At 39.4% G+C, this 18,959-nt stretch overlaps 2 protein-coding genes across 3 annotated transcripts in view; one reads left to right on the forward strand and one right to left on the reverse strand.

The window, feature by feature from the left end:
- Positions 1-15,788, reverse strand: part of LOC108092999 (neurotrimin) — a 51,836-nt gene extending 36,048 nt beyond the window's left edge. The window contains 3 exon segments of the mRNA XM_017192895.2: positions 11,850-12,038; positions 12,111-12,178; positions 15,324-15,788. Coding sequence (XP_017048384.2) covers positions 11,850-11,988 — 139 coding nt within the window. The 5' untranslated portion in view covers positions 11,989-12,038; positions 12,111-12,178; positions 15,324-15,788.
- An 895-nt stretch (positions 15,789-16,683) lies between these two features.
- LOC108093016 lies at positions 16,684-18,506 on the forward strand. 2 transcript variants are annotated; one of them, XM_017192918.1, is made up of 3 exons: positions 16,684-17,196; positions 17,543-17,740; positions 17,802-18,506. In XM_017192918.1, exons 1-3 carry the CDS (start codon positions 17,036-17,038, stop codon positions 18,331-18,333), a joined length of 891 nt encoding a protein of 296 aa, XP_017048407.1. In that variant the 5' UTR covers positions 16,684-17,035; the 3' UTR covers positions 18,334-18,506. The 2 variants fall into 2 exon arrangements, with proteins under 2 accessions (XP_017048407.1, XP_017048408.1); XM_017192919.1 differs by having other exon boundaries at positions 17,546-17,740.
- The last annotated feature ends 453 nt before the right edge of the window (positions 18,507-18,959 follow it).

Below are 18,959 nucleotides of genomic sequence, written 5' to 3' on the forward strand. Positions count from 1 at the left end.
CGAAGGATGGATGATGGACGACAACTGTTCGTGGCATGCAAAGCGCGATAATTGACCCGCAAGCGACCGAGAGGGATCCCTCTTTCAGGGCGTGTTCCTGTGTATGTTGGCCACGCAACTGTGCAACAACTTTCGCTTTGATAAAGGACCTTGGCGTCGAGTCAAGTCGAGTCCTTTAAACGGCAGTCGGGCGTACTCCCAGTAACATGGCACACAAACCCACAAAAGTAGCACAGAAAGTGCGGAATGGTGCTCCACTTACCATGGACACGCATCCCTTTAAATCCTACACACTTTAAGACACCACTTAGTTTCAAATTTCTTTTTTTTTTTACATTTTTAAGCTAATAACAAGCGAACGGAATCTTATGAATATTCTTACCCCTTGATAATTCGTTTAGTCAAGAAACAAGAAAGGAAGCTAGCTTCGGCAAGTCGAAGCTTATATACCCTTGCAGTCATCAAATATGTCGAACAAAATACATAAACGCCAAACAACATCAAAGCTATGACGATTTTTCGATTATTTTTTATATTTATTTATTTTTTATATTTATGATCTAGTTGTCCGATTTTGATGAAATTTAATTTGTAATTCAAGAGTCGTTAGAAAACTCTATATACCAAAAATCATAATTGTCTGATGTGAAACAACGATGTTATCATTTTTCCTCCGTTATTTCTACATATATAGATTTTTCGATATTTCCTATGGCAGCTATATGATAACGTTGTCGGATTTTAATACAATTTTTTTCTCGTTTCAAGGGTTATCAAAAAACTTCATATTTTGATATTTCCTATGGCAGCTATATGATAAAGTTATCCGATTTTGATAACATTTAATTCGAAATTCAAGTCATCAGAAAACGCCATCTGGAATTTTCCATAAATTTCCATATATGGCAGCGATATGATATAATTGTCCGATTTTGTTGAAATAAATGTGTTTTTCAAGAGTCGTTAGAAAACTGTACATTCCAAAAATGATTTCTATACATATTTTTCGATCTCTCCTATGGCAGCTATATGATAGAGTTATCCGGTTTTGATCAAATTTAATCCGAAATTCAATAGCAGTTCGAAAACGCCATCTTGAAGAAATCAATTCGATCTGATCAAAAACAGCGGCGTGAGAATTTTTTATTTCATTCTCTCGTATGGGAGCTAACCGATATAGTCGGCCGATCCGGCCCGTTCCGACTTATATACTGCGTGCAATAACTACACACCTTTTGGAAAAGTTTCAGCAAGATAGCTTTAAAACTGAGAGACTAGTTTGCGCGGAAACGGACAGACGGACAGACGTACAGACGTATTTCGATTCTGATCGTGATGCTGATCAAGAATATATATACTTTATGGGGTCTGAGGTGTCTCCTTCACTGCGTTGCAATCTTCTGACTGAAATTATAATGCTCTTTTGCTCTGCAAGGGAATAAAAAGGGAATTACTTTAGATTTTAGAGCACACAGCTATCCTGAAACCTTAGTCAGCCTAGAACATCCTCATGGGCTTGAAAAAAATGTCGGTTACATTTTAAAGAACTTTGCATACATATGTACATATGCGCGTGCGGTGGATAAATACCAAGGCACTTAACACGATTTTTATTGTACAATGGCGTTTTATTAGGCGTAAAAATAACATCAAAACGTTGCCACACCATTTAAGCAAAAAATTTTCACCGACAGATTGTAAAGTGAGGCTTCGGTAAATGAAAAGAAAAGGAGAGCCAGATAACTGAGGCACCCCACCAGCACCCAGTGTGCGGTTTCCTGGTTTCTGGCGCGCCACGGCATCTCAGTTGGGGATGGGCAGGGCGGCAAGAAAGGAAATAAATTTGTAACCGAAAAACTTGTCTGAAATTTATTGACGAAAACAAAGCTAAGCGCTGAGCACCCAGAAAGGACTTGCCATCGAAAGAACCCCAGTCCGGCTCAGATTGCAGGCGCAGATCCGTGGATCCATGTGAAAACTAACACAATCTCCATGTGTTTACGAGCCGAGATAAGCTTACGTCGCATGGCACTGGCCCAACGTAAAAATTAAGTATGCGCCACGTATCACACTGAAATGTCACCGTCTAGCACCCACTAGCATACCACTCAACCACCCGACCGCAGAAGCAGAGCCAACTATAAATCTATCATGTTTACGCCGGGCTTGACGAGCGCAGCCGGAAAAGCGGAAAACTCCGCTCCGATTCCAGTACACTTGAGCACAATTTGTTTATGCAAGTCGAGCGAGGCTGCTGGCGGCAAAACGTTGCTTGAATTATGGCTTTGTTTATCCCAAGTCGCAGAGGAGCAAAATACAACTGCTGCTATTCCAGAAGGGTTCAAAGTTTCCGCCAATGCAGACAAAGCAAAGCCAAGGAGAAGACTTCTAAACGCCCAACATCGGGGGATGACTTCGCAGTTATCTGACCTAAAGGGGAGTGATATGTTATGGCAACATAACAATGGATTTCATTTTCGTTGCGTATTGATGTCGTGTGTTACTTTGATTTTATTAGGAAAAACATTTACCCCAAGCTAAGAGGACACCGCTTTGTCTTCAGGACATCTGTTCCGTTAAACAGAGGCTGACCCAAACACACAATTTAATTTGGCTGACAGTAATGTGATGTTATAGGCTAATTTTACTCAAAAACAGTTAAATATCCAATGGCTTGGCAGACTGGCTCTGAAAAAACAAGACCACAGGGGCTTATAAATAAATTAAGTAAACAAGAATTCAATTCTGTCATAAAAAAACAACCTATTAACGTTGTATCTGACCTTATTCCCATAATACTAAGCCAACGGAAAAATGTCTGTCAAGTTTTCTAAATACATATAACAAATTTTGTAGATTATGAACGTCTAGTGTTTTCTAAAGTTTGAACTTATGAAAAAATGTATTTGGTTTTAATACAATAAGCTTTGCATGATTTCTGTTTTTTTTTTCCTAAATTAATAAAAAAAAAACCAGAAATAAACTTATGCAAATCTAACATGTGCGAACTTGCGAAAAAAAAGACGAAAATATGGAAAATTAATAAAAAGTCGTCATAGCTTCGATGTTGTTTAGCCTTCATATATTTAGTTCGACTTATTTGACGACTGCAAGGGATATAAGCTTCGGCAAGCCGAAGCTAGCTTCTTTTCTTGTTTTAATTTACGGTTGCCTTCTAAGTATACCCTGGTATTTTCCACAAAAAATTCATCAGGTTGTGGCTGGGAAACCCTTAATGTAAAAAAATATATATTTTATAAGTCAAAAAATTGAATGAATGATTTAACAGGAATCGGTCGGGTAGTTTTTGATTTACAGTGAGCACGGACTTTAAAAAAATAGTTTTAAAAACCCGTCTAAGGTTAGAACTGTTAGAAATAAAGGACAGGAGACAATAATCAATCAGATATATGTATTTTTAATCGATTTTTTTAAAGTGAAAACCTCTTTTTGTAATAATTTAATCTGAAGCAGTTCCAGATCATTCGATTAGTTTACTTGATTAAAATTACAATATGTAATGGCTTTGTGTTTTGAAAGTTGCACACCTTTATTCGTAGAATTCATATAAAAAATAATTTTATCACCTTACCCCGAAATCTGATTAATCGGGTACCAGCGATCAAAAAAAGCACGCGGATAGATAACGGATTGCCTACATGATAGCAATACCTATAAAAATTCGAAACTTATATATTAAGATTTACCAGTTCCTTCTGATAAACCAATAAACCTGATTATTAAATGTGACAAATTATCAATTTGTCTCGCTCAATGTCTTGCCAATAATCTGTAAAAGAGCTTCAAGGGCTCTAGCCTCGAACGCTTTTGCAATAAACAAGCTTCAACTCCTTATTGATTTCGTAGCCTTTCCGCACGCTGTTTGGCACTTTGACAAGCCACGTCGGAAAAAAGTTGCACCTGAAATATTTATGAAAATGTTTTTGACACGTTTTTAATAAGGTTTGTTTACCCCGACTTCGTATTTCGTTGCTTGGTGCTGCGGAGACTTACTGAAATGGCTGCTTTTGACAATTCGTGTTGTTAATTTAATTAAAGTTGGCGGTTGTGGTCGCAGAAGGTCCCGAAAAGGCCACTCCTGTGCATGGCAGGCGTTTCGGAACATTTTTCAAGAAAAAATTTACATCGCGACAGTCAAATGAACACAACAACTAGAAAGGAAGCCAGCTTCCGCGAGCCGAAGCTTATATACCCTTGCAGTCATCAAATATGTCGAACAAAATACGTAAAGTATAAACAACATCGAAGCTATGTCGATTTTTCTATTAATTTTAATGAAATTTTATTGAAAATTCGAGAGTCATTAGAAAGCTTTATATTCCAAAAATTATGCTTGTCTGACGAAAAACAACTCAGTATGTTATCATTTTTATATATATATTCTTGATCAGCATCACCATCTGAATCGAAATATGTATGTACGTCTGTCCGTCTGTCCGTCGGTCCGTCGGTCCGTCTGTCCGTCTGTCTGTTTCTATGTAAACTAGTCTCTCAGTTTTAAAGCTATCTTGCTGAAACTTTCCCAAAAGTAGTGTAGCTATTGCACGCAGTATATAAGTCGGATCGGGCCGGATCGGCCGACTATATCGGATAGCTCCAATACAAGAGAATGAAATAAAAAAATCTTACGCCGTTGTTTTTTATCAGATCGACTTGATTTCTTCCATATGGCATTTTCTAACTACTATTGAATTTCGGTTTAAATTTTATCAAAATCGGACAACTCTATCATATAGCTGCCATAGGAGAGATAGAAAAATATATATAGAATTAATGGAAATAAATTGATAACATCGTTGTTTTTTATCCCACGAGCATGATTTTTTTAGAATGAAGTTTTTTAACAACTCTTATATTGAGAAAAAAGTTTCTTAAAAATCGGACAACTATATCTTATAGCTGCCATAGGAAAGATCGAAAAATCTATATAGAAATAACGGAAATAAAATTATAACATCGTTCTTTTTCATCAGATAAGCATGATTTTTGGATACTAATGTTTTCTAACGACTCTTGAATTACGAATTAAATTTGATCAAAATCGGACGACTATGTCATATAGCTTCCATATGATCTATAGTCGAAAATGTGAAAAATGAATAGAAAAATCGTCTTAGCTTCAATGTTGTTTAGCCTTTATATTTGATGACTGCAAGGGTATATAAGCTTCGGCATGCCGAAGCTAGCTTCCTTTCTTGTTTCCGTTAATTCTATACAGATTTTTTGATTTTTCCTATGGCAGCTATTTGATATTTATAAACATTTTCTCGGTTCAAGGGTTGCTAAAAAAGGCCATATTTTTCAAAAAATATGGAGGGATAAAAAACAACGAAGTTATCATTTTTTACCATTTATATATATGTATATATATATATTATATTATTCGACCTTTCCTATGGCAACTATATGATAAAGTTATCCGATTTTGATAAAATTTCATCCGAAATTCAAAAGTAGTTAGAAAACGCCATCTGGAAGAAATCAAGTCGATATGATCCAAAACAACGGCGTGAGCTTCTCGTATGGAAGCTATCCGATATAGTCGCCCGATCCGGCCCGTTCCGATTTATATACTGCGTGCAATAATTATACAACTTTTGGTAAAGTTTCAGAAAGATATCTTTAAAATTTGAGAGACTAGTTACATACATAGAAACAGACCCTCTGCAAGGGTATAAAAATCTGTTTCCCGCTCATGCCGGTTGAGATAGACTGCCAAAGATGCCAGTAACAACATGACAGTCCTGTTTTTTATCAAAACGGCGGACAGTCTACAGCGATGCTCATGATGGTAAATTGCAACTTGGAAATAGCTTTTGTAAAAAATATGAAATCAAACGTCATCGTTTTACGTATGAATAAGATGGTCCGAGAACTTAAACAGAAATATTCTAATTTGTTCTGGCATTTCAATTTAATGAAAATAAAAGTGCGTCTAAAGAACGATTTCGATGCGATATGGTTAACCAGATTATTTTAAATTAGTAAAAAAAATCCATATAAAAAATTTCTATACGGGGACATTTTGAAAACTCCCCTCACTAGTGGCATAACGATTCCAGGTTTTATAGTTTTCAAGATTTCGACATTTATTCGATCGGAATAACTCTTTGGGAAATATATTATTTCCTTTTACTAACGGTCCGATTTCCGATTTTTATAATACTTAATCCGAATTTCAAGAGTTATAGAAAACTTTATATCCAAAAAATCATGATTGAATGATAAAAAACAACGATGTTATCATTCTATTTCTGTTAATTGAGCATACATTTTTCGATCGTTCCTATGGCAGCTATAGTTATAGTTATTGATATGGAATATAATAGACGGCAGATCATTGGCCACTAACCACTAGCACGTGCTAAATGGGGGGTACTCCGATCATGCTCAAAGCCTTTTAGCTGCAAACGAAAAAAAACGTCTAAAATATTTAATCTTAAACAAGAAAGGAAGCTTATATACATAGCTAATATATCCATGCACTCGTCAAGTATGTCAAACAATATGGCAGCTAAAAACTATAACGTTATTGTTTTGCCCTTGCAAAGGGCATTATAATTTCGACACCTCAAACCCCATAAAGTATACAAAGTTTTTTTAGTAACCCTTGAATCGAGAAAAAAAATTTCATTGAAATCCGACAACGTTATCATATAGCTGCCGAAGGAAAGATTGAAAAATCTATGTAGAAATAACGGAAATAAAATTATAACATCTGTGAACAGCTATTCACATTGAACCGTTTCACAACACATTTTTGTAGAATTTAAGAACACTGTTTATATGTATATCGAGTCGAGAAGTCACACGAGAATAGGCAAGCAGAAGAACGAGAAGCTAAGCAAGCACAGAAAGACGCATAAGCAAAATGTACATATTTTATTTTATCCACCTCAATTATTATTAAATAAACGCACCACTCGGAAAAGCATAAAAACCATCCTCTTCACAGTTCAGAAGTGGGATAATAATAATGATATTTTTGAGGTTGGATAGGCGTGGATCAGAGAAGTGCTAAGAAAATTCTAGAAGAAGCTACTAGAATCGTCGGCGTGGGAAGTTTTCAATGGGATGTGTTCCCAAAGGTCTATGTGACAAAGGATATTGGAAATTACGGATGTGTTCCTTTTCAACGCGGCAGACGGATTCAAAGCAGAGGAATCAGGAATCTTAGTGAACCTGAGTTCTAAGAAGTTTCGAGAAGCAGCATCAGGAGTCTCAGTGAACCTGGAAATCGAGCGTGCACATGCAAGTTGTGGTCGAGGTCAATTGCAAGAAATAGTTGAAAGAAGACAGTGATAATTTTGAAAATGCCAAAAATTGCAGAGCTTAAAGTAGATGAGCTAAAGTTCTTGCTACGATTAAGGAATGTATCAAGTTCAGGCACTAGAGCTGAGTTAATTCAAAGACTTATTGAAGTTGAGCAGTCGGAGGACATAGAGATGCCAGCACCGAGTGGGCTAAGTAGCCAGCAACAAGAACAAGTGATGACGCAATCAGCAGCAATTTCACAATTGCAGAATGAGATGACGGAGTTGAAAGAAATGATGGCTCAGTTAATTAGCATTCAGAGGCAATCTGCAGCAGCCACAGTTGAAGTGGAGCATCAGCAGCAGCAAAACAGAGAAGCAGAAATCGAAGAGATCAGGAACGAGAGCAGCCCTGCGGTACAAGATACCAACAATATTAGGCAAGCATCGGTCAAAGAGATTGCTAACACCTTACCAGAGTTTGACCCCAGTGACGAAAATGCCATATCGGTTAGCCAGTTCATCGATCGTGTCAATAAAGTGGTTGACGCTTATAAGTGGGACGACAAATTCGTATTGCTCGCAATTTATACACGGCTAAAAGGTCCAGCCAAAATGTGGCTTGATTCATCACCAATTTTACACACCACATGGAATAGTTTTGCAGAAAGTATCCAAGAAGAATTCGGAGCAAGCCCAGACGAAGCTGAAGTGCATTTTAAGATGGCCAATGCAACCAGACGACAGAAGGAGACGGTCAAGGAATACTGTTTCAGGATGTCAGCCCTTGGAGTGCGATACCAGCTTAGTGAAGCAGCGATCATCAGATATGCCAGATCAGGTCTACAGCACCGAGAACTACAAAACAGTATTGCAGCTATTAATTTCGCAACTATGAAGCAACTTCGAGATGCAGCAGAATCGTTTTTTGTAAACAGAGGCCGAACAACAGTAGGTAAAAGAGAGTTTGTACCAAAAACCAGCAGCAACGAGCAGAAGCAGGACAGCGATGTTAGACCAACGAGGCAAAAGGATGCCCAGAGATGCTACAATTGCGGAGAAGCGGGACACTTCGCCAACATTTGCCCAAAGGAGAATAAAAAGACGCGGTGTAGTAAATGCAATAAGTTTCACGACCCAAAAGAAGCTTGTCGAATGGCAAACGTTATGCGTATGGAAGTTGGAAATCACGACAAACTTTTCACGAAGGAAATCAGGATTCACTCGCACAAGTACAACGCATTCATCGACACAGGTAGTCAAGTTAGCATTATTCGCAGGTCAGTTGCTCATCAAATTGATGGAGACCGTCACCAGTGTACTATGAAAATAAAAGGAATATGCGGAGGATCATGTGTGCTAAAGGAAATGATCATTACGGACATGGACGTCGATGGAAAAATCATCAAGGCAAAATTATATATAACGGACGACAATATGTTGCAGGAAGATCTTTTATTAGGACAGGATGTCATTATCAGTTCACAACTCATTCTAGGTGTTGAACATGGCAGCAGCAAAGTTAAGCGAACAGTCTCGAAGCCGACAACAATTGTAAGTGACAGCATAACCGAAAAACTTTTGGCTAATTTTCAGAACAACAACGAGCGAGACAAAATGAGAAATCTGCTGGAGGAGTACGCCGATGTCTGTTCGTCAGGATTGCAAGGAATAGGAAAAACGAGCATAGTTCAAGCCAATATAATCGTTAATAGCAGTCAAGGTGTATCTCAAGCCCCGTACAGAGTTTCCGAGCCGAAGAAGGAGATTGTCAACAAAATGGTCAACGAGCTGTTGGAGAAGGATATTATTTGCTTATCAAATTCCGAATATGCCAGCCCGGTAGTACTTATTAAGAAGCCGAACGGTAGTGATCGTATGTGCGTCGATTACCGCCGCCTGAATAAGCTCATTCAGAAGGAAAATTTCCCAGTACCCAATATCGAAGAGCGTTTACAAGAGGCAAAAAGATTTAAATACTTTTCTTCCCTAGATCTCAATAGCGGATATTACCAGATTGAAGTTGCACCCCAAAGCCGAAAGTACACAGCATTTATAACTACGGATGGACTATACGAATTCAAGCGACTCCCTTTCGGATTGAAGAACGCCCCAGCTGTGTTCAATCGACTCATGGCAGAACTGCAGAAGAGAGTGAAACGCGGCGACATGATACACTACATGGACGACATTCTTATTGGTAGCCAAACATTTGACGAGATGTATGAGAAGCTGAACCGAGTCCTCAATGTTTTAAAAGAATGTGGATTAACGCTAAACCAAGATAAGTGTGAGTTATTTAAGCAGTCGATAACATTTCTTGGTCACCAGATTCATGCAGAAGGCATCAGCCCAGGAGAAATTAAGACAAACGCCATTAAAATGTTTCCGAAACCCGCAAATGTTACCGATGTGAGAAAGTTTTTAGGTCTTACCGGTTATTTTCGTAAATTCGTTGCTGGATATGCCATAACATCTGAACCATTGCGTATGCTATTGCGAAAAGAACAAAAATTCTCGTGGGAAACACCGCAACAAGAAGCTTTTGACGAATTACTATATGAATGTCATGATAAAGCCGGTCACATGAGCACAGACAAAACTATTGCTCGCATTCAAAATTTGTTTTGGTTTCCCCGAATGCGCAACTTCGTTAAGAGTTACCTCAAGTCATGTGTTGGATGCGCAATTTATAAGGTACCAGGTGGACGTCAAGAAGGTCAGTACCATTACGATGACATCAATCCAATCCCGTTTTCTACCATCCACATGGATCATTTGGGACCCTTTCCAAAAAGTTCCAGGCGAAATGAACACATTTTAGTAATTGTCGATGCTTTCACCAAGTTTACTATCATTCGAGCAGTTAAGAGTACAGCAACCAAACACGTCATTGATATTCTACAAGATGTAATCAGCTATTTAGGAATGCCCAGCAGAATAATTACCGATCGCGGCACAGCATTTACCTCAAAAGATTTCGAAAAATACTGCAAGTCAAATAATGTAAAGCACATACTCAATGCTGTGAGGACACCTAGAGCAAATGGACATGCAGAGCGAACAAATCGAGTTATTCTTTCAATGTTATTGCCCTTAAATGAAAAAGAAAAACGTTGGGATGAAAACATGCGTACCATCCAGTGGAGTATTAACACCATGATAAACAGCACTACTAAATGTTCCCCATTTCAGCTTTTGTATGGTTACGAGCCCCGAGATATTCTGAAGAACACATTGACAAATGCAATTCAAGGCCAGAACCAGAAGATGTTAACGGATGCAGAATTGGAAAAGCTAAGAGCAGATGCAGCGAACACCATCAACGACCATCGAGCGGCTGCTAAGAAACGTTACGATGCCAGACATTCTAAGCCAACGATGTATAGCCCTGGAGACCTTGTTTTGGTCGAGAATGAACCGTTTAGCACAGGAACATCGCGCAAGTTGGAGCCTCGTTATAAAGGTCCTTTTATTGTCAGTAAGGTACTGCCAAACGACAGATATCTGGTGGAAGATATCCCACATGCCCAGAGGAAGCAGAGACACTACAAGTCGGTCTACTCGTCCGACAAAATGAAGCGCTGGTGCCAACTCCCTCCCGATGACCCAGATGAAGATGACGATTTTGTAGACGACCCAGGACCACATCCCGAATCTTGCGAGGACGCGGCGATTTGTCAGGAAAGGCCGACTGTGAACAGCTATTCACATTGAACCGTTTCACAACACATTTTTGTAGAATTTAAGAACACTGTTTATATGTATATCGAGTCGAGAAGTCACACGAGAATAGGCAAGCAGAAGAACGAGAAGCTAAGCAAGCACAGAAAGACGCATAAGCAAAATTTACATATTTTATTTTATCCACCTCAATTATTATTAAATAAACGCGCCACTCGGAAAAGCATAAAAACCATCCTCTTCACACATCGTTGTTTTTCATCAGAAAGGCCTGATTTTTGGAACATAGAGACCGAATTAAATTTCATAAAAATCGGACCACTATATCATATAACTGTCATATGAACAAAAGTCAAAAATATGGAAAATTAATAAAAGAAATCGTCATAGCATAGATGCTGTTTAGCCTTTATGTATTTTTTTCGTCATATTTGATGACTGCAAGGGTATATAAGCTTCGGCTTGCCGAAGCTAGCTTCCTTATTTGTTTGTAACTTGTTTTTAATTTTGGGCTGAGGGATCCTAAAATGTTAGGGAGTAGGCAAACAATAAAATTAAGACACTTATGTTGTTGTCTAGATTTCTGGTTAATGTATATACATGGGAATGCAGGGATTCAATTATTTGTTTTACACATTATTCATTCATTATTTGTTGTACACCTTAAAATTCTTTTTACAATTGTGTCTCGTATTTTACAAAAAAAGTATATTTACATAATTTTTTGTTGTAACAAATAATTACAAAATAAAAGTACTATAACATAATATATAATATACATAACAGTGAAAAACATCACACTTTAAACATTGTACCCTTCGGTATTTTTTAGTCCGGTCACTATTATCAGTTTCTTAGGTATGCATAACTTCATTATGTTCAAAAACTTACCATTATTAAGGGTAGATCCTCCGATGTTGCCGACGTTGCCATCGCCTCCAGTGCTAGTGGTTAAAGCTACAGTTGAGGCAAGGAGGCATCCCAGAACCGCATAAAGAATAAAAGAAAATGCATCCAAATTGTTCCACATTGTGCCGGATTGATATCACTTTCTTAAACGCTTTCAATTGCGAAAGAAAACTAATTATACCGCACAAATATTTGTATCATTATTGAATTTTATTTATTTTTAATTAAAGCTGTTCCACTAACCGGCTCAAAATGCTTTTGTACAATTTCCAAAACAATGCAGCTTAATTGGGATTGGGCTTTTATTTAAACTGGAGGAAAAAGAACAAAAAATGTAAACCGTCATTACTATTAAGAAACAAGAGGAAGCTAGCTAAGTCGAAAAAAATACGTAAAGGCTAAACAACATCGAAGCTGTGCCGATGTTTCTATTAATTATTCCCTTACAGAGCAAAAGGGTATAATAATTTCAGTCAGACGTTTGCAACGCAGTGAAGGAGACACCTCAGACCCCATAAGGTGGTCTGAATCGAAATACGTCGGAACGTCTGTCCGTCGGTCCGTCCGTCCTCCTGTCTGATTCAATGCATGTGAACTAGTCCCTCAGTTTAAAAACTATCTTGATAAATTACCCACAAGTTGTGTAGATATTGCACGCATTATAAAAGTGCTAACGGGTCGGATCCTAAACACGACTACGAAGATACACCCTTAATCTCTAGCCGACACTCTTCGAAAGAAGAAAACAACAATTGCACTATATTGAAAATTATATCAGTATACCGTTAAGCTCAAGACATGAAGTTACTTAATGAAATTGTTGAGAGGGGTAGTAAAAATATTTATTCGTATAGGTATGTAGTTTTTAGCCAAGATTGAAACAGAAGTATCGGCAATTTCAGGGCATCGATATTATAACAGCACCTACAGTACCCTGTTAGAAATGGGAAAACAGTTAAACTTAGTTTAATAGACTACTTACAAAATTTAAAAACGTTTTCGACGTTCGAATTACTTCAATATGTAAGAACCAACATTTGTTTTAAATCGAAAGCTTATTAAAGCTACCATGGCAATTATTGAAAAGTTTTAGTTGCTCTCATTTAAAATTTGAGGTTTTTTTCGGCAAAGGTTTAGAAGCTTCGAATTTCCGGAAAACTGTCGACGAATAATTAGAAAGGAAACAAAGGTGTATAATTATTTGTTCTTTTTTTTTTTTTTTTTTTTTTTTGCCAAGAAAGTTATTTGTGTTGTGTCGTTTCTTTAGCTTGTAAAGGCATAGTAAATGTCAATATTGTTTGCTTCGTTTACCCATTTAAATCCTTAAAAGGAGACATGTTTGCTCACGATGACAGTAGGGAAGCCTTGTACCTTTCAGTTTCGCAGTTGCATAATGAGAAGAAGGTCGATAAAAATGCACGCTCTACTGCTCGAAAGAAGCTTGCTGGCCCGACTGCTGTTTTTAACTTTTTGTACGACTCCGTCTCTCATGAAGCGTTCACTCGCTTTAGCATAATAAATCAATTTACATTTTTTCTCCAGACCCAAAAATGAATTGAAAATAACAGCAACAAGCCAGGATGTGGCGCAGCAATCGAGAAATGGGTAATGAGATTGAGTGAGGCAAGACTTTTCACCGCAGAGATTTACGCGTACTCAACAGCAAAATCGAGTGCTCTTTAGATATATAGTAGTAGTAATACTATCATAAAAAAAAACTTATTTGACCAAAGAATCTGACTATTTACTTTACTAATTACTGTTCAAAAGCTTTAATATCTCGAACACTATTAACAAACTGCGAAGTTCTGGAGAAGCCACTGTTTTTATGGTAAAACATTGGGATTATTGAAATAGTTTCTGATGATACGCATCGAACTCCGTTTTAAACAAGAAAGGAAGCTAGCTTCGGCAAGACGAAGCTTATATACAATTGTAAATCGTCAAATATATCGAACAAAATACATAAAGGCTAAACCACACCGAAGCTAAGATGATTTTTCTATTAATTTTCCATATTTACGACTATTGTTCATATGGCAGCTATATGATATAGTTGCCCGATTTTGCTGAAATTTAATTTGCAATGAATGAAATAATAATAAAAAACAACGATGTTATAATTTTATTTCCGTGCTCGTGGGATTAAAAACAAATATGGGATTAAAAACAAATATATATATATATATATATATATATATATATATATTTGTATATTTATGTATCATATATATATTTTTCGATCTTCCTTATGGCAGCTATATGATAGATTTATCCGATTTTAATCAAAATTATTCCGAAATTCAATAGTAGTTAGAAAACGCCATCCATTTTTTATTTCATTCTCCCGTATGAGAGCTATCCGATATAGTCGGCCGATCCGGCCTTTTCCGACTTATATACAGCGTGCAATAACTACATAACTTTTGGGATAGTTTTAGCAAGATAGCTTTAAAACTGAGAAACTAGTTTACATAGAAACAGACAGGAGGAAAGACGGACAGACGTATTTCGATTCAGATCGTGATGCTGATCAAAAATATATATACTTTATGGGATTTAAGGTGTCTCCTTCGCTGCGTTGCAAACTTCTGACTGAAATTATAATACCCTTTGCTTTGAAAGTACAATATAGTCGAACAATAAGTTCGGCCACTTGTTCCTATATCCTCTATAAGGTAAAAACGTGTTCTTTGTTTGATATTAATTTCAAAAAATTTTTGGGAACGCTTCTAATTGATAACTTTTAAGCTGATCCCGAAAAACGGGTAAGTTGTTGAACAATGCTACAGATATTGGCTTGCCCGATGTTTGATGTTGCTGAACAAAGTCTAGTCTTTTGTGACTATACCTTCACTTCTAGTGAACCGAGCCACTTAAAATTTTGTAAACATCTTCTTGATGTTTTGAAGTTCCTTCTAAGCTTGTTGGGAAAAAAATGTTACCTTTTTTCCGAAGTATTAACAGTTATTACTGCTTAACTGATTCTAAAGGACGTCTCTATTTCAAAACAAATTTTAATTCAGCAGTTAAGATTCGTTAAAACTCTAAATCCCAAAAGTCGGGCTGCTATGATAAAAAACAAAAGCACTTTATTTTATAAAGATTAGATTAGATGGATTTTTTTGGTCTATTCTAGTTTGTGTACAAGCAGAAAGGCATTGATACAAAAGCATACCCGGAGTTGTTTCTTAAGCCTTGCTAACAATTTAGTTTTTAAATAGAACCATACATAAAACTTTTTTTTTTTTAGACAAAAGGATCTGACCTAGAGGAAATGCTTTGGCTTCGAGCGGGGACTTCGCTGCTCTCGATTTAAGATTCTTCGGATCGTTAACCAAATGCAATCTTAAGTTTTGCTATGAGGCGTGCAAATCACAAAACAGTCCTGCGTTTTGCCCTCTAACGATTTCCATCTTATTATGTCCCCTGCGTTCTTTAAACTTTGTGTCTTACCGGGGCAAAATCTGGATGCCGAACGTGGTGCTGCAGTTGCGAAGCAGATGGGGCGTCAGTTGTCAGCCGGAATCAGCAAATCAATTTATAAATAGAGTGGCGAGCCAACGAAACAACGGATTCATGTTTGCTTCTCCCGTTCTCCGTTTTTGCAACATAACTAAATTAGGGGACTACGCGGCAGACACAGAGACGCCGACACAGAACCAGCCACTCGGCTGCGTGGTTGAGGTGCATGGATAGTAAACACTCCCGGAGGTTGATTAGGAACAACAACCAGCGACTCAGACCCTGCCACGGGAATCGAAGATACTGCGCTAGCTACTCTTCAGCGCAATCAGCACCGGGTCCCGGCACGCCAGGTACGACACTTCACTCCAAGTGTAGGCGAAAACAGAAACAGAAACGGATGCGGATGCGGACGCGGGTGCGGATGCGGATGCTACTCCTCGCGACAACCGAACGCATCAACAGCCGATTTGACACTGGCACGACGAGGCGAACGAGGCAAGGAAGCCCCGAGCACACAGCATCCCGTCGAATCATGTGAGTCGGCGCTTCGGCTGCGGCATGTTAAAAAGATAAACAAATGTTGCGGTTGGCGGTGATTTATGTTAGCTTACATATGTTACTCGCCTCCGCTGCAGACCTAACAGCGCTCAGTCCCACAGTCCCGTAAGCAGCGAACAGTGCAGTCCGAGGCTTTTAGTGCACGTCCCTCCCCCAACTAATGCAGCAAACTGAGTTTAATGTTTATCATGTGGGGGGAGCGCGTGGGAAAAGTAATCCCAATAATATGCAGTGTACTGAATGGATGGCTTATCGTGGGCACTTTTGTTTCAACATTTCAACTGTCGAATAATCTTCCTTAAAAGACAGACTTCATTCATCGGCTCCAGCCTTGACGTTTTTTAATTCGATTTTCTTATGTTCTCTATGTGGTCTATTATAGCCAATTCGGTCTAGCCAAAACCGAGTTCCTGAGTCATTTTTTTTCAATTCATTAATGTTTCGTGAGCACGGTACTGAAAAGTGTTTTTATAAGTTAAAATTTTTTGGTAAGCGCTATTTTACTAAGCCGATGACATGTCTAAAAATGTAATTTAAGAGTTCCCCTTTTAATTCCTCTTTTAATCCATTCTACTCCCCGTTGCAGCACGTTACCAAGCTAAGCAGCCAGCTTAACATTTACCGTTATTACCCCTACCAAAGCTCTTTCAGGTGTCTGCAAGACAAAAACCCATTCCCCCCTACCACACAACTAAAGCTTAAGGTCGCTTCCGAAGAACCTTTCGGAGCTTGAAAGCACTAAAAGCGCCAGTCCGAAAACATGTGAGGGCGGAACAGCTGACTCTACACAGTCGCGGTAAAACGCCACCCACCAAGCAGTAGCAGGGCTTACAGAAACTCCGTCGCTAGGCTGTCCAAGAGCTGCGCCAAGGAAGCGGGGACGTCCCCTAGTGACGTCGACCACGGCGCGAACAAACACAAAAACAGTTTCGCGCGGCGCCAGAGAGTGCGTGGAGTTACGTTGAAAAGGCTCTGGAGTGCAAGCAACACCTGCGAACACCCGGAAAGCGAAGCTCACGGGCCTGTCGAGCGGAACCTTGACCCGAGCTGACGGAATGTGGCGCCATACAGGCGCACCACTAGCGTGAAATGCCAGGCGCAATATTACACAGGATCTAGCAGAAGCTGGAGCAGCCCATTCCATGGGTTCTTGTTTTGGCAGCTGTGCTGCAGCTGCCGCTACCCCCGCACGCGCCCACGTCGCCTGCACGTCGACGTCCACCTCCTCCACCCACTCCACATCCCCGGCATCGGCTGCCTTGCCCACCGCCTCCACGCCGCGGTCGGCCAACAATTGGCTCTGGTGAGTAGTGTAGTCAGTTAAAACTCGACTTCATTGACTGGCTAGCGCGCACATCCAACCGGTCAATCAATACGACTGGGCCTTATCCGCTGGGGTCAACAGCCTAAGACTGTGCAACGGTCGGTGGTTGCCTCCAAACAATGTGGCCCAGGCTGGCTTCCCGTTAGAGTGGGTGGCAGTTGCAAGGTATCCACGTAGGAAGCGAGTAAAATTCACAACTCGATTTGTAAGCAGTAACCTCAGAACCTTTACGCGCAGTGACTAGGCAGAGCTGACCACTGCAGCAATAGTTTGCTTTTCCAGCTCGATAAAGTTGTGATACTTTCATATTATACTTTCCACCCAGTAGGCCTCGCCCCAGAACCGGATGTAGAGCCAATGATAGCTCAAGGTCCGAACCAAAGACAAAGCTGAGCAAACGGCACTGCCAGCAGAACGGGTTCATCTACCGCATTTTGAGTTTCAACCGGAGGCGGCAATGCCGCAGTTTCCTGGACAAGGTATGGGAACAGCAGCCCAGTTACACCAAACTACAGTGCGGAAGGTAAGTAAAATCCGTTCTGTAGAATCCAAATGACGGTGGACCCCTGACTAAATACTTGCAGGAACATGCCCGACATTCAGATGCAGAGGCTGGACGCCTGCAAGCTGCTTAACGCCCAGCCCACGTCGATCAGGGAGACGGAGATGGGAATTGGAACCTACCAGCGCCTGGCAAGCTCGCGGGCCAGCTCCTCCTTAGACCTCGAGTGGGAGCACGAGTACTCACAGCTGCGGCAGTACCAGCTCCACTGTCAGCAAGCCTTCAAGGAGGCGCCCCCTACGCCGCCAAGACCACGCTTCGCGTCCCGCTCGTCCAGGCAGAACTCTTGGTCCCACATGTCAACTCCGGAGTCGCTCGAGTGGGACGTGGACGAGCATCAGCTCCGCCTGGAGGACGACAGCATAGACGATGGAACCCTCAAGCTACTGCACCAGATCGAGCAACTAAAGCACCATGTACTGCAGGAAACAGGAGGCGGAATTAATGTGGAAATTGAAGCTCTTGAGGAGCTGAACGAGGGCCTCCAGTTCCGAACCACGCACTTTGGAGCCGGATCGCAGCTGGAGGCCCATATAAGCAAATCATGCACATAGATGAATTGTACAAATCAGTTTTAATATGCAGCTAAAATATTCTGTGTAGACGATGCATAAAGCAATTCGAATACTCAACAAGAAAGGAAGCTGGCTTCGGCAAACCGAAGCTTATTTACCCTTGCAGTCATTAAATATGCCGAACAAAATACATAAGGCTTAACAACATCGAAGATATGACGATTTTTCTATTCATTTTCCATATTATCGATTATTGTTCATATGGCAGCTATATGATAGAGTCGTCCAATTTTGATGAAATTTAATTCTTTATTTAAGAGTCGTTAGAAAATACTATATTCCAAAAAGTATGCTTTTTTGATGAAAAACAACGATGTTTTAATTTTATTTCCGTTATTTCTATATAGATTTTTCGATCTTTCCTATGGCAGCTATATGATAACGTTGTCGTATTTCAATGAATTTTTTTCTCCATTCAAGGGTTATTAAAAAACTCCATATTTTGAAAATCATGCTCGTGGGATTAAAAACAACGACGTTATAATATTTTTCCATAATTTATATTCAGTAGAATCCTGTAATAACGACTCCGCTTATAGTGTCCGTCCGGGTATTGCGACGAAAACTCGATGGCTTGATTGGTCCCCAGACAGACTTATACACTT

This window comes from Drosophila ficusphila, unplaced genomic scaffold (genome assembly GCF_018152265.1).
Source record: "Drosophila ficusphila isolate 14025-0441.05 unplaced genomic scaffold, ASM1815226v1 contig_636, whole genome shotgun sequence".
NCBI classification, from domain to species: Eukaryota; Metazoa; Arthropoda; class Insecta; order Diptera; family Drosophilidae; genus Drosophila; species Drosophila ficusphila.